Source organism: Myotis brandtii, unplaced genomic scaffold, assembly GCF_000412655.1.
Source record: "Myotis brandtii unplaced genomic scaffold, ASM41265v1 scaffold1085, whole genome shotgun sequence".
Lineage (NCBI taxonomy): Eukaryota > Metazoa > Chordata > Mammalia > Chiroptera > Vespertilionidae > Myotis > Myotis brandtii.
In genome coordinates, this window is record NW_005353692.1 from 905,185 (window position 1) to 921,271 (window position 16,087).

At 39.4% G+C, this 16,087-nt stretch overlaps 1 protein-coding gene across 5 annotated transcripts in view; it reads right to left on the reverse strand.

Annotated features, from left to right (window-relative positions):
• ANAPC1 (anaphase promoting complex subunit 1) overlaps positions 1 to 16,087 on the reverse strand; it is a 104,976-nt gene that overhangs the window by 66,833 nt on the left and 22,056 nt on the right. For all 5 annotated transcript variants that reach the window (XM_014542754.1, XM_005857216.2, XM_014542758.1 and 2 more), the window contains 2 exons: positions 15,366 to 15,426; positions 13,311 to 13,498 (listed from right to left, as the gene is read on the reverse strand). In XM_014542754.1, the coding sequence (XP_014398240.1) occupies positions 13,311 to 13,498; positions 15,366 to 15,426 (249 nt within the window). The remainder of the gene's footprint in view (positions 1 to 13,310; positions 13,499 to 15,365; positions 15,427 to 16,087) is intronic.

Below are 16,087 nucleotides of genomic sequence, written 5' to 3' on the forward strand. Positions count from 1 at the left end.
CCATCAACATGATAGGATGAACTTGATCAGCAACAATACTTAAGTATGTTGTGCTATTCAGACGTTGTTCCACATGAATTAAAGGACCCAAATCATGCCAGGAAAGCATGCCCCAAACCATAACACTGCCCTCACCAGCTTGAAGGGTTGTACTCAGGCATGTGGGGTACATGCTTTCATGCTGCTTTCGCCAAATTCTCACTCTGCCATCTGCATGATGCAACCGGAAACGTGATTCATCGGACCACATGACTTTTTTCCAATGCTCAACTGTCCAATCCTTGTATTCCTGTGCGAAATGGAGACGTTTTATCTTGGTAACTGTAGACAGCAAAGGTGTTCGAACAGGCCTTCAGCTTCCATATCCCATACGATGCAGTGTACGGCCAACAGTGCGTTCAGAGATCATTTGAGAGGATCCCTGATTAAGATCTGCAGTAATTTGATGCATTGTGGCCCTTCTGTTGTCTTGTACCAGTGTTGCCACTCTCTGTTCTGCCCTAACATTGACTAGTCGCTGACGGCCACAATTCACACGTTCAGACCCAGATTTTGGGCTGACAGTCCAGTCTTTAACACTTTAACAACAGCTGCTCTTGAACATTTAACGAATTCAGCTGTTTTGCTGATACTCGCTCCATGGCTCCAAGCACCAACAATCATCCCACGTTCAAAGGCTGTTAAATCGAACTGTTTACCCATATCTTCAGAAAAAAATCACTTCTACTGTCGTGGTAAACAACCCGCTTCCCTATTTATAATGGTCTGGCCCTCTAGCAACTTCAGCGCGAAATTATAGCTAATTTGCCTACAAACATCAGGTGGTCATAATAATCTGGTCTGTGTGTATGTGTGTGTATACACACATACACACACACACACACACACACACACATTCAGAAATCAGTTCCACCAACTACAGAAAGCAAGTGACCAAAACTCATTCTTTCACCTGGAAAAACATGATACAAATACCTTTCTTCTAGGATCACTGTGAAGAGTAAATGAAACCATGTATGTAAAGCACCTAGCACAGCGCCTGTACCCACAGGTACTGCAATGGAACTTTCCTATCCTCCTGTACTTCTGTGATGGCACACATCTTCACTCCTTTAGAAGAACAATAACCATGAGCCATAACCAAATATGCCATGTCTCAAAGAGTCACCCCAATGTTAGCCACATACCAGAAGGAAATGGACATTTCCTTAGAGTCTGTTCACAGCGGACAGTCTAACAATTCTATGGCAGAGACAGGTAGTTCCTTTCTAAAACCTGTGTTCTCCTCCTTCTCCTGGACCCACAGCCACGCTACATATTCCTGCTACCCTCAGAGTTAGGTGTGGCCCTGTGACAGTGTAACTCTGAATGAAAGTGGATGTCACCATTTCCAGGCCCAGTTCATGGAGACACCAACCATGAATGCTGCTCCAGGCACTTTAAACTTGAACCTGATTAGATGGAGACAACCCTAAGGCCACCTTTGAAGCCTCAAGTTAAAGGTGGCACATGCTCCATCAGCCTGGGTCTCTAATAAATGTGTGTCCTGTTTACCTGCTAAGAACTATCATATGAACAAGACACACATTTTTATCATGAGCGAGCAATTATATCTTTTGAGGATTTTCTGTTTTAACAGTTAGCTGACCCTAACACAATTACATAAAAGCAGCTTTCTAAAAGTTCATTCTTACTCAACTTCCTCTGGCATAGTATTTGCCACCTCTGCTACTTCTCATGGCCACATCATCAACTATAACTCTAAAAATGGTAATGCTGTTTTCTTATGCTCTATGAAACTTACATATATTTACTTATTAATTAATCCCATTCCCCTAAAAGTTGATCTCTATATAAAAGCTAAATGATAGGTAGCAATAAAGTAATTTTTTAAACTGCATAAAGCAATTTATAAAGCTGACCAAGAGAAAAGATCTCTTTCTTGTGGAGCATTCAAACGAAACACAGTCCAACTCAAACACAATATTATCAAAAAAATAAAAATGAGAAGACTGAAATCAAAGAAACAGATATGATAGTTATCTTACCTACAAGTTCAACCAAAATACAGGGTAGGGCAAAAGTAGGTTTACAGTTGTTTGTATGGAAAATAATTATTAATAAATAATAATACAAGAATAAACTGTTTCGTATATTCACAACGATATAGCACACAAACACACATACACAGTGCCTAAGTCCCACAATCAGAGAGAATGTCTCTGCTATTGTTCCCAGATTCGTAAGACCTGAAATTATGGAAACAAACAGCAGAAACTGTTGCTATAGATACCCCTTTGTGGTATATATAGATCTGCTTTATTTTCATTATTTTAATAATTCATGTCAGCCAACCCTGTTCTATAACCCCTATGCATCCCTGACCTCCATCTGTAATCACCTGTATGTAAAATATTTATTTATCTGCCTTCCCCTGACATAATCAATCCCATGAGAGGAACTATCTATCTTGCCTAATGCATATCTGAAATGCCTGGCATCATGCCTAACCCAAAGCAGGGACTCCGTATCTCTGTAATGAAAATATGAGCATCCCAAAGCACATCAAAAGTTGGCCGCAGATGCAACCATTCACCAAAGAAAAACATCATCTGGTCCAGCGCTCTCATTTACCACATCAGTAAATTAAGAAAGGTCCAAAAAAATGCCAAAATTCACATAACTAGTCATTGACAGAAATTTCATATCCCCTATTCTCCACCTCATTCTTTAAATGAAAAAAGAAAAGAAAAAGAGGATAAAGCAGGACAAAGTAAAAGAGAACAATCTGACAATGAGGACTGTTCGATCCTGAGCTCTGATTAGGACAGAAGATATCAAGGGGTGAACTATGTATGTCCTCTTATAAAATGAACTAGGGGCCCGGTGCACAAAAATTTGTGCACTGGGGAGGGCGTTCCCTCAGCCCAGCTTGCCCCCTATCACATACTGGGAGCCCTAGGGGATGTCCTACTACCTGCTCCCTGCTCCCTTGGGGAGTGGGCCTAAGCCACAGTCTGGCCACCCTTTGTGGGAGTCGAACGGGCTGATCAGGGGAAGGCACCAGCCCCATCACCACACTGTTGCAGCCACTGCAAGTCAACAATTGCTGGCTGGCTCCACCCTGGTTCCCCGCCTCTGCCGCCATCAACAATCCTTGGCTGGCTCCTCCCTGGCCCAGGCCTAAAGCCTCTGCTGGAGGCTTTAGGCCTGGGCCGGGGCCCCCCAGCTCCCGCCGCTGCCGATCGCTGGCTGGCTTCTCCCCGACCCAGGCCTAAAGCCTCAGGCCGAGGTTTTAGGCCTTGGCCGGGGCACCCCCAGCTCGACGTCGCCGCCACCGATGCTTGCTGATTGGCTCCTCACCGGCCCAAGCCTAAAGCCTCTGCTGGAGGCTTTAGGCCTGGGCCGGGGCCCCCCAGCTCCCGCCGCTGCCGATCGCTGGCTGGCTTCTCCCCGACCCAGGCCTAAAGCCTCAGGCCGAGGTTTTAGGCCTTGGCCGGGGCACCCCCAGCTCGACGTCGCCGCCACCGATGCTTGCTGATTGGCTCCTCACCGGCCCAAGCCTAAAGCCTCTGCTGGAGGCTTTAGGCCTGGGCCGGGGCCCCCCAGCTCCCGCCGCTGCCGATCGCTGGCTGGCTTCTCCCCGACCCAGGCCTAAAGCCTCAGGCCGAGGTTTTAGGCCTTGGCCGGGGCACCCCCAGCTCGACGTCGCCGCCACCGATGCTTGCTGATTGGCTCCTCACCGGCCCAAGCCTAAAGCCTCTGCTGGAGGCTTTAGGCCTGGGCCGGGGCCCCCCAGCATCTTGGTTGTCAGTTAATTTGCATATACTCACTGATTAGCCAATGAAAAGGGTAGCGGTCGTACGCCAATTACCATGTTTCTCTTTTATTAGTGTAGATGTCAAAGCAACCTGGGCTCAAAACTGAGTCCCTTGTTTCTTCCTTTAGGACTACCAGTCAACAGGTCAGAGAGTCATATCCATCATTACAAAATAAAACACTGTGGATTGGGTGCTCGGTCCTCCTACAACATGGAAACCCAAGTAGGCACATGTTCTCTGCTGGAGAATGAAGCATAATGCTCTGTATTCAACAAGTTCCACTGAACACAAAAAGCTCAAGTGGACTTGATTTTTTTCTTAAGAAAATTACAGAGGGCAATTCTCTCATGCTACAACAGACACAAACTCTTAAAACTATCTCATTTAGATGGAAAGGAAATTTATTTGACAAATGTTTACTGAGCATCTACCAATGCCAGGCACGGTTATAGATCCTGGAGATAGTGAAGAAAACAAAAAATCTCCTGCTTACATAGAACTGACATTCTAATGGGAAAAGGAGAGACACACAAAGTAAGAAAAATATGTAGCATATTACATTTAATTAGTGCTAAGAAAAAAATAAAACAGGTAAAGGGGATAGAGCATGAAGGGGAGGGAATGAACAGGGCAGACTGCACTACAGTGAGATCTGAAAAAGACCTAAACTTTCCTCATCCAGGGGACGGCCTCTCACCTCCATCTACTCAGAGCAGGATGGGAACGCACTGGAAGGTTCTGAGCAGGAGTAATATGACCTGACTTTATCCAACAGGGTTACTTTGTCTGCGGGGCTTAGAAGAGACTGAAACATAGGCAAGAACATGTAATTCAAGTTAAAATATAAAAATTATAAATGACCAATGAGAATTTGGAAAAACCACTCCCATTTACTTATACAGAAATAAGATAAAATTTCTCACTAAGTTGGCAAAAGTTCACCACACCACAATCATCAATATGGTAAAATACGCACTTTTAAATTACGCTAGTGAGAATGTCGATTCGAAAACTCTTTCTGCATGTTATTTCACTTAGTAAACCCTCTTGGGATTAAGGTTCAAGTCTTGGGAGACTAGAGATGTAAAGATCTACATGTAAAAGAATGTTTGCAAAATCCCTCTTTTAAGGTTCAAGTCTTAGAAAATGACTAGAGATGTCAAAATCTATGTGTAAAAGTAAGTTTGCAAATTACTAATAATTATTTTAAAAAATAAACATGAAAAGAGTGCTGTCAGAGGAATGACTGCATAGGAGCGCACCCTGTCCTCTCCCCCTGAAATTTCAACAAGTTAACCAACTATAAATCAACAAAGAAATCACTGCTCAACAAAGATGCACACCTAAAGACCTGCACATTGAAACATCTAAAGGTGGGCAATGGGGAATAAAGGGGGAGATGAGAAGGGAGGAAAGCGCAGACACCCTGCAGACTCTGCAGAGCTCAGGGCTGGGCCAGGAGAGGAGAGAAAGCTGGTGATAGCAGGTGCTTCCTTCAGCCAGGAGGAACAGAGAGATTGGAAGGGTTAGGGGGGAAGGGGGCAGCCCAGCAGGGCAAGCAGTGAGGGAGCAAACAGTACTTGAGTCAGCAGACACCTGACAGCATGGGGTTCTGCTGTGCAGTATTCCAATGTCTGGCCAGTGGTGGTGTTTCAGAAATGGAACCAAAGAATTCCCTCCCCTTTATAACTGTTATAAACCACAGGTAGCCCTAATATATCCACCGCTTGGACTCCTAAGAATCGCCTCCTGTTGTCCTTAGAGTTGGAACCAGGAGCATATTATCTATAAACCAAGAGCTGTTGCAGTAGAACCACTGTTTCCCTCTATGACTGATCCTAGGAGGGATGCTTGGAGTGGGACCCCATGGAAGTCAGGGGTTGCTATTACAGTGAGGACAAAATAAATGCCACGGCCAAACAAGGTGGCTGAACTGTCTTACAGAAGCTATGAAGGTCAAGACTGGGAGCTCACATAGGTAAATAAAATCTTGCAATTCAGCACTATCTACTGAAAAATAGCAGAAAGACCTCTTCAGAATAAGCTCCTATATAGAAAGCCATTAATATAGACAAGTATTCATGCCTAGGCAAAGGAGAATAGCAAATACCATGAATAACCACAGTAATGAGGATGATCAGAAAGGAAATGAAGAATCCTCAGAAAACAACCTGTAACATGGAAATATGTGATATGAATGACGGAGATTTCAAGACTGCAGTTCTGAATATACTCAAGATGAGAGAAAACACAGACAGGCAATTCAGTGCACACAGAAAACAAATCAATAAGCAAAACAAGTACTTTACCAAAGAGATTGAAACTTTAAAAAAGAACAAATCAGAAATCCTGGAAGTGAAGCATGCAATTAAAGAGAGTAAGAGTGAACTACTGAGCACAGAAAACAGAGCCAACCAGGTGGAGGAAAGAATTAGTGATATCAAAGATAGGAATCAACAAATAATGCAGAGGAAAGAAGACAGAGACCTGAGCATAAAGAAAAACTAAAGAGCTCTATGAGAACTATCTGACTCCATTAGAAAAATATTAGCATTATAGGCATTGTGGAAGAGGAAGAAAAGGAGCAGGGAATGGAGAGTCTATTCAAATAGTGGATGAGAACTTCCCAAACCTATTGATCCTTGAATCCAAGAAGCAAACAGAACACCTAGATACCTCAATCCAAAGAAGCTCTCTTCAAGGCCCTTGGTTTTAAAACTGTCAAAAATTAATGACAAAGAAAAAATTCTCAAAGCAGCCAGGAAAAAGAAGGAAGTGACCTACAAAGGAAAACCCATCAGAATTTCATCCGACTTCTCAGCAAAAACTCTACTGGCCAGAAGAGAGTGAAACCAAATATTCAAATGTCTGAAAGAGAGAAATTACCAGCCACGAATAATATATCCAGCAAAAATATACTTTAAATATGAAGGAGAAATAAAGACATTCCCAGTCATGAAGAAGCTAAGAAATTTTATCACCAGAAAACCTCCATTGCAGGAAATTATACTTAAGGGGGTTATTCTACCTTAAACAAAGAGCATAAGGTCACAACACTATGAGTAAGATCACCAAACAACTTACAGCATAAACAAGGATAATTTGTGACAACGAAAACATAAAAGGGGAGGGGATAAGGTCTGAACTGGCAAAGGAGGATGAAGATCAGGTGCACTCAAAAGAAAAAGAACTACACTATGTATGCAACTTTATTTTTTATTAATCTAATGATATCCACACACAAAAATCCCCAAACCAGGAAAACACAACTTAAAAGGAGGAAAACAGAGGAAAGAAGTATGGAATATCACCAAAATAATAAAAAATAAATATATAACAGACAGAAACACAAAGAAAAAAGAACCAATGTAGGCACAGAGCTACCAGAAAACAAAAGATAAAATGGCTACAGGAAATCCTCACACACCAACAATTACCCTAAATGTAAATGGTCCAATTCACCAATAAAGAGTAACAGTAGCAGAGTAGATCAAAAACAAAATCCAACCATATGCTGCCTATAAGAGACACATCTAAGATGCAAAGACAAAGGTAGATTTAAAGTAAAAAGGTGTGAAATGATTCTGCAAGCAAATAATATCCACAGAAAAGCAGGTGTAGCCATACTTATCTCTGATAAAATACATTTCAAGATAACAAGAGACAAGATGGACACTTTATAATGATAAAGGGAATACCACATCAAGAAAACATAATAGTTCTTAATATATATGCACCCAACCGGGGAGCAGTGAAAAATATAAAACAACTACTCACAGAACTAAAGGAAGAAACAGATCAAAATGCAATCATGCTTGGGGACCACTGAAAGCTCTAGACACATCAACCAAACCGAAAATCAATAAAGAAATATCAGCCTTAAATGAAACACTAGATCAAATGGACATAATTGACATTTACAAAACCTTTCATCCCAGAACACCAGATTACACAATCTTCTCCAGTGCACATGGGACATTCTCAAGAATAGACTATATGTTGGTCACAAAACTAGCATAAACAAATTCAAGAAGACTGAAATTATACCAAACATATTCTCTGACCACAATGTCTTGAAATTAGAAATAAACTGTAAAAGAGACCCACAAATATGTGGAGATTAAACAACATACTACTAAAAAATGACTGGGTCAAAGAAGAAATAAAAGATGAGATCAAAAGATATAGAGAGACAAATGAGAATGACAATACAACGTATCAAAAGTTCTGAGATGCAGTCAAAGCAGTAATAAGAGGGAAGTTTATATCACTACAGGCCTAGCTTAAGAAACAAGAGATCCCAACCGGTGTGGCTCAGCGGCTGAGCATCAATCAGGGACCAAGAGGTCGCTGCTTTGATTCCTGGTCAGGGCACATGCCCGGGTCGCGAGCTCGATCCCCATTAGGGGGTGTGCAGAAGGCAGCCGATAGATGATTCTCTCTCATCATTGATGTTTCTCTCTCTCTCTCTCTCCCTCTCCCCTCCTCTTTCTCTAAAAAATCAATAAAACATATAAAAAAACAAGAGAAATCCCAAGTAAACAACATTAACATTACATCTTAAAGAACTAGAAAAAGAAGAAAAGCAACCCAAAGTCAGCAGAAGGAATAAAAATTACAGCAGAAATGAATGAAATAGAGAAAAGACTATACCAAAAATTTAATAAAACAAAGAGCTGGTTCTTTGGAAAGTTAAATAAAATTGACAAATCCTTGGCTAGAATGACTAAGAAAATAAGGGAAAAGACCCATATAAACAAAATCAGAAATGAAAGAGAAGTCACCACAAACATCACAGATATACAAAGGATCATACTGGAATATTAGGAAAGACTATATGCCACCAAATTCAATAACTTAGAAAAAATGGATAAGTTCCTAGAAATATATAACCTTCCTAGAGTAAATCATGAAGGATTGGAAACTCTAAATAGACCAAGTAGCAGTGAAGAAATTGAAACCATCAAAAACCTACAAAAAAACAAAAGTCCAGGAGCAGATGGCTTCACCAGTGAATTCTACCAAACATTCAAAGATTAAAAACCTATCCTTCTCGCCGAACCGGTTTGGCTCAGTGGATAGAGCGTCGGCCTGCGGACTCAGGGGTCCCGGGTTCGATTCCGGTCAGGGGAATGTACCTTGGTTGCGGGCACATCCCCACTGGGGGGCGTGCAGGAGGCAGCTGATCAATCTCTCTCATCGATGTTTCTGGCTCTCTGTCCCTCTACTTTCTTCTCTGTGGAAAATCAATAAAATATATTTAAAAAAAAAAAAAACAAAAAACAAAAAAAAAACAAAAACCTATCCTTCTCAAACTTACAAAAAATTAAAGAAGAGGCAATACTTCCTAAAACATTCAATGAGGCCATATCCCTGATACCAAACCCTGGCAAAGATAACACACACAAAAAAAGCTACAGACCAATATCTCTGATGAATATAGATGCAAAAATCCTAAACAAAATACTCGCAAATCAAATACAATAGTATATCCAAAAAATAATACATCACAATCAAGTGGGGTTCATTCCAAGAGCACAAGAATAGTTAAACATATGCAAATCCATCAATGCAATACACCACAATAACAAAAGAAAGGATGAAAATCGTATCTGATCAATAGATGAAGAAAAAGCATTTGATAAAGATACAAAATCCATTTATGATTAAAACAGTCAATAAAATAGGAATATCAGGAAAGTACCTAAACATAATGAAGGTCATCTAGGATAAACCCTCAGCTAATATTATACTCAATGGTGAAAAACTAAAAGCTTTTCCTCTAAGATCAGGAACAAAACAAGGATGTCCAGTCTCACCACTCTTATTCAACATAGTGCTGGAAGTCCTAGCCAGATTAAAAAGGTAGGAGAAAGAAATAAAGGTATCCAAATAGGGACGGAAGAAGTAAAACTATCATTTTTTGTGGATGACAGGATTCTATATATAGAAAACCCTAAAGACTCCACCAAAAAACTATTAGAAACAATAGACAAATACAGTCAAGTTTCAGGATACAAAATCTATGTGCTAAAATCCACTGCTTTCCTGTATACTAACAAAAACACTTCAGAGAAAAAGAAAAAAGAAAACAATTGCTTTTGCAATTACAATCAAAAGAATAAAATATCTAGGAATAAACTTAACAAAGAACATGAAAGACCTATATAATGAAAATTACAAATCATTATTGAAAGAGATTGAAAAAGACACAACAAAATGAAAAACTATCCGGTGTTCATGGACTGGAAGAATCAACATAATTAAAATGGCCATATTACACAAAGCAATATACAAATTTAATGCAATCCTCATCAAAATCCCAATTTCATTTTTTAAAGAAACAGAATGAGAAATCATCAGATTTATATGGAACCACAAGACCCCGAACAGCCAAATCAATCCTGAGAAAAAAGAACGAAGCTGGAGATATCACATTATCTGATTTCAAATTATACTCCAGAGCTACGATAATCAAAATAGTATGGTACTGGCAGAGTAACAGACACACAGATCAGTGGAACAGAATTAAGAGCCCAGCTATAAAATCACATGTATTTGAATAGATAATTTTTGACAAAGGAGCCAGAAACACATAATGAAGTAAAGATAGTCTCTTCAACAAATGATGCTGAGAAAACTGGAAAGCCAAATGCAAACCAATGAAACTGGATTATAGCTTGTCCCCATGTACAAAAATTAATTCAAAATGGATCAAAGAACTAAATATAAGACCCGAAACAATAAGTTATATAGAAGAAAATATAGATACCAAACTTATAGACCTTGGTCATAAAGAACATTTTATGAACTTGACCCCAAAGGCAAGGGAAGTAAAGGCAAAAATAAATGTATGGGACTGTATCAAATGAAAAACTTCTGCACAGCAAAAGAAATTGACAACAAAACAAAGAGGGAGCCAACCATATGGGAGATGATATTTGTAAACAGTAGCTCCAACAAAGCTTTAATTTCCAAAATATATAAAGAACTCATAAAACTCAACACCAAACAACCCAATCAAAAATTGGGCAGACAACCTGAAAATACACTGCTCCCAAGAAGACATAGGAACTGCCAATAGATGTATGAAAAGATGTTCAACCTCACTGGCAATTAAGGAAATGCAAATCAAAACTACAATGAGCCCAGTCGATGTAGCTCAGTGGTTGAACGTTGACGTATGAACCAGGAGTACATGATTCGATTCCTGGTCAGGGCATATGCCCAGGTTGTGGGCTCGATCCCCAGTGTAAGGCATGCAGGAGGCAGCTAATCTATGATTCTCTCTCATTATTGATGTTTCCATCTCTCTCTCTCCCTTCCTCCCTAAAATCAATGAAAATGTATTTTTAAAAAGTACAATGAGATACCACCTCACACCCCTTATAGAGTGACCATTATCAACAAGACAAGCAATAACAAGTGTTGGAGAGATTGTGGAAAAAAGGGAACCCTCATTCACTGCTGGTGGGAATGTAGACTGTACAAACACTATGGAAAGCAGTCTGGCAATTCCTCAAAAAATTAAGAATAGAGCTACCATATGACCAGTAATCCCTCTCCTGGGTATACACCCAAAAAACTCGAAATCATGTGTTTGCACCCCTATGTTCATTGCAGCATTATTCATGGTGGCCAAGACATGGAAACAACCAAAGTGTCCTGCGATAGAAGACTAGATAAAGATGTGGTACATATACACAATGAAATACTACTCAGGTATAAGAAAGGATGAAATAGTGTCATTTGCAACAACAAGAATGGACCTTGATAACCTTATGCTAAGTGAAATAAGTCAGTCAGAAAAAGCTAAAAACTATATGATTTCACTCATATGTGGTATATAAAACTGAAACTCGTGAACATAAATAGCAATGTGGTGATTGCCAAACGGAAGGGGGTGAGAAGAGAAGGGGGTCCTAATATATGGGGACAGATTTGACTTGGGTGATGGGCACATGGCACAATAAGCAGATCTTGTAATATAGAAAACCACGCCTGAAACCTATATGTTCATGTTGACCAATGTTACCCCAATTTAATAAATAAAAGAAAAAAACAGATTCAACAATGTTCAATTAATAGCTATTGGTTAGGTGTGATAAAACCACATGGTAGCCTTTTCTGAGGATGATGAAATTATGGGTCATATTTGAAGGATGTTTTAAAAAGATCATTGATATCATATTTATCTAAAAGGCAATAACAAAAAAAATTACAGTGGCCATCTCTGTGTAGTGTTATTCTTCTTCTGAATTCCTCATTTTGAAAGTTTTCCTCAGTAAACATATATTCTTTCATAATGAAGAAAAACAAACGATCTTTAAAATAGATTTGTCAACACAAAACTAAAATGTACAGACAGGGACAGCTGCATTACCTGGACAAGGAGTGATTTCTGCAGAGTGACCCAGGCAAGGCTGTCCTGGGAGTCATCTCCAGAGCCAAGAGCAAATCAAGATGAAGGCACGCCCTTGCTGACTGTATAAATAACTCTGTAGGACCTTCTAAGGAAGTCTCTGGGGCAGGAGATGAGGGACACAGCTTTCTCTCATTAACAAAGTAGACACTGAGGCTAAAGCACTTTCAATCCCCCTCAAATCAAGCCTCCCTTCTCACAGATCAAGAACTTTGTGTGTGAAAATAGTCTGGGCTTCGGAAAGGAATACAGAGCCATGAGTCAGCAGACATAGTCTAGACCAGCCGTGGGCAAACTACGGCCCGCGGGCCGGATTCGGCCAGTTTGAAATGAATAAAACTAAAAAAAAAAAGACCGTACCCTTTTATGTAATGATGTTTACTTTGAATTTATATTAGTTCACGCAAACACTCCATCGATGCTTTTGTTTAAGAACCCATTGTGGCCCTCAAGTCAAAAAGTTTGCCCACCCCTAGGGCAAACTTTTTGACTCCAGGGCCACAATGGGTTCTTAAACTGGACTGGAGGGCCAGAACAAAAGCATGGATGGAGTGTTTGTGTGAACTAATATAAATTCAAAGTAAACATCATTACATAAAAGGGTACGGTCTTTTTTTTTTTAGTTTTATTCATTTCAAATGGGCCGGATCCGGCCTGCGGGCCGTAGTTTGCCCACGGCTGCTCTAGGCCCAGGTTTGAGCAAATGTCCAGTATGTGAATGCTTTGTGATTCAGTTCCTTCTTCAGTAAAACCAGACTATTACTACTAATCCTAGCATAAATTGCAGTTATTTTACAAAGATGAAATGAGAAATAATACTCTAACATGCTTTGCCACATTATAAAAATGTAGTAATAATAATTACTAGTAAAATGTTATTAAATATGAAATGATATTTGATTTAGAATACAGATACAATAACCCTTAGTATTATTCCATTTTGTTGACTAAGGTACACCTATTAAACTGCTCTGCTATATAGTCTGAAGGCTGTATTACTATTTATGTAAACATTACATTAATAACAACAGAATAACTCAGGAAGAAAAACAACTGGATGTACTTACATTTCGTGTCCATGCTAAGCGGTCTGTGTTATAACCCATCATGTTCATGAGACAAATCACAAATAGATTCCACTCTGAGTGATAGCTGGGTCCGCCTGGAGCACTGTGGACACTGTACCACTTGACAAGCATCTGAACCGCTATTTCTTTTGGCAGGATAAACTTAATTGCTTGCAAACATGTTTGTACTGTTAAAAGCAAAGATTACGTTCAGTATGGTTCCTATGCATGCATTTCTCTTCCCCTTTTAATATGAAAGTTTTTAAACTACGACGACTATATAAAGGCCAATTACTGTAAAGAGAGAACTGTCATGAAAGAGCCAATAAGATGCCACTTTACCTAACCCATCACTGGAAACCTAAACCCACTACTAAAGTCCACAGGATCTGCAAGAGGTCTCAGGGTAGCTTTTCAGTCATTAATTTTCTATCAGAAATAGGTAACCAAATAGCCCACATAACCTGAGACAGAAGTGATTGACATCCACTGCCCCAGCAATTATTAATCGCTCCCCATTTCAGCCTCAAACATTCCTAGTATGGACAATGAATTAAAGGTCACTGTATCAAAACACAATTTCTACACAAATAAATTCATATGAAATAATTGCTTTAATACTTCAGATGCATATAACAGTCAACAGCCTCTTCTACTAGCACAAGAGATTTCTCCATTAGTGAACACTCCTATTAACCAAAGCTTTACAACACTGAATAATCTGACAGCACTCAGAGTCTAAAATGTTGTCCAGGCTCTCTGTCTTAGACCCTTCAATACCATGTTTCTCTTAATGACCCTATGTCATTTGTATGAATGTCAGTTTCAGTGCTCCACTGTCATTCAGTGACACCTCTAGGTGGCGTGGGCTGCTACTGTGAAGGGCCTGGGTCTGCTTTTAGTAAGCAAAGTGCTTGTATTCTTTGCTTTCTTCAGAGGATTCTTCCCTTCACACTGTCACTGTCACTGGGCCCATCCTCAGCTGCATATCCTTTTTCTCATGAATTTGCTATGTGCATGCGCACACAAAGGTTGAAATCAAATGGAGTAAATGTTAGAAAAACAACCAAATCTGTCACGGCTGAATCCAAAATAAGTGTAAACCAGATACTGCCTGAGGAGCTAAGAAGCACTTTATAAAGTACAAAAACTTCTATTTAGCTGTGAGAGAGCAGGATTTCATTTTGGTTTTATTTAACTTAATCTGCTATTAACTTATGTATATTTTGTTTAGGCTTGTACTTCTAGGTACATAACCTTGTGATTACTGGCTACATATCTTTGAGAGAAGCAAGGTTATCTCTGTACCAACTCAGAATATCACTTATCACACCAATGAAAGGTATTTCCTACAATAAAAAAGTCATTCTGGCCTACTTATCAAATTCCAGAAACCAGACCACCTGCCAGCGCTTTGCTTTGGCATTTACATTTTGAAACTAATACATGTCATACATTTTCTTTTGTCACATAGGCATTCTTTTAACTTTTGTTTCTTGGCAAATTCTTTCAATTCTAGTTATACTATTCTATGTTCAGAAATACTCTCCACCTAGTACTTTCCAAACTGCATTTCAAAAATAATTCAAGCAGACTCCAATTGTATGAAAAACACTTCTAACTGCATTTTTACTATAATGTTTTTATTCAATTAAGGCAATTATGTTCATGTCTCAATTGAGAGATTTAGGATTAAAACCATCAAGTATGCCAAAAACTATTTTAGTTGCTTAGCCTTCCTTATTGCAAGATTTTCTTGCAAGAAGCATGTTGTATGTGTAATCTCACTGTGTGGTATCTTCCACATAAAAAAAGGCTGAGAAACAGAACCAGCATCTCCTTCAAGTCACGCCCAGCCTCACAGTACCCATGAAGGGGACGTCCCAGGGGTGCTGCTCTTCACAGTTATCCACAAAGTAAAAAACACCATCCTGTGGCTTCAATAACAGCAAAAAATTTAATATCCCCAATTACTAACACAAATCAACAATGACTCCAAATCTTTACAAATCAAACTAAGAATACACAGAATTCAGGCTTGCTCCTCAATCGCACCTAATTCAGACGTGGCGATTTCAGGGAGAGTGATCCTCACCATGGAGCCATTACTCAGCTCCTAGAAAAAGAAGGGAACAAACCAGAATTAGTCAATAGAATCTGTGCGTCTAAGTCTCTGAATTCTTAACAATAGCTGATGCTTTACAAGATTTTGCCTGCCAAAGCAAAATTCAATAAAATATAAGAAAATAAACAATATTTGCCCTAGCTTGTTTGGCTCAGTAGATAGAGCGTTGGTCTGCAGACTGAAGAGTCTTGGGTTAGATTCTGGTCAGGGGCAAGTACCTGGGCTGCAGGCTCAATTTCTGGCCCCAGTGGAGATAGATGTACGCAGGAAGCAACCAATCGATGTGTCTCTCCCCTTCCCTTATACGCTCTCTAAAAAAAAGAATCAATGGAAAAACATCCTCTACAAACTAAGTAAATAAATATAAAAATAAATATAAAAATGAACATTTTTAAAACAGAAGTGAATACTTCCAAAGTTCAGAAACTATAAATGTGCGTAATTGTAAAACATTTACAAAAATTTTGTTTCTAATAAGTGTCTCATTTTCACTAAAAAAAAGAGACTTACATGTAAGGAAAAGAAAAAAATGATGTCAATACAAAATTCAACTTATTGAACAAGCTGTTTTCGATACATTTTTAATAATATAAAAACCTTTAAAAAGTTGAACAGATTTACTTCACAGTAAAATAATGCAAAGAAAGAACAC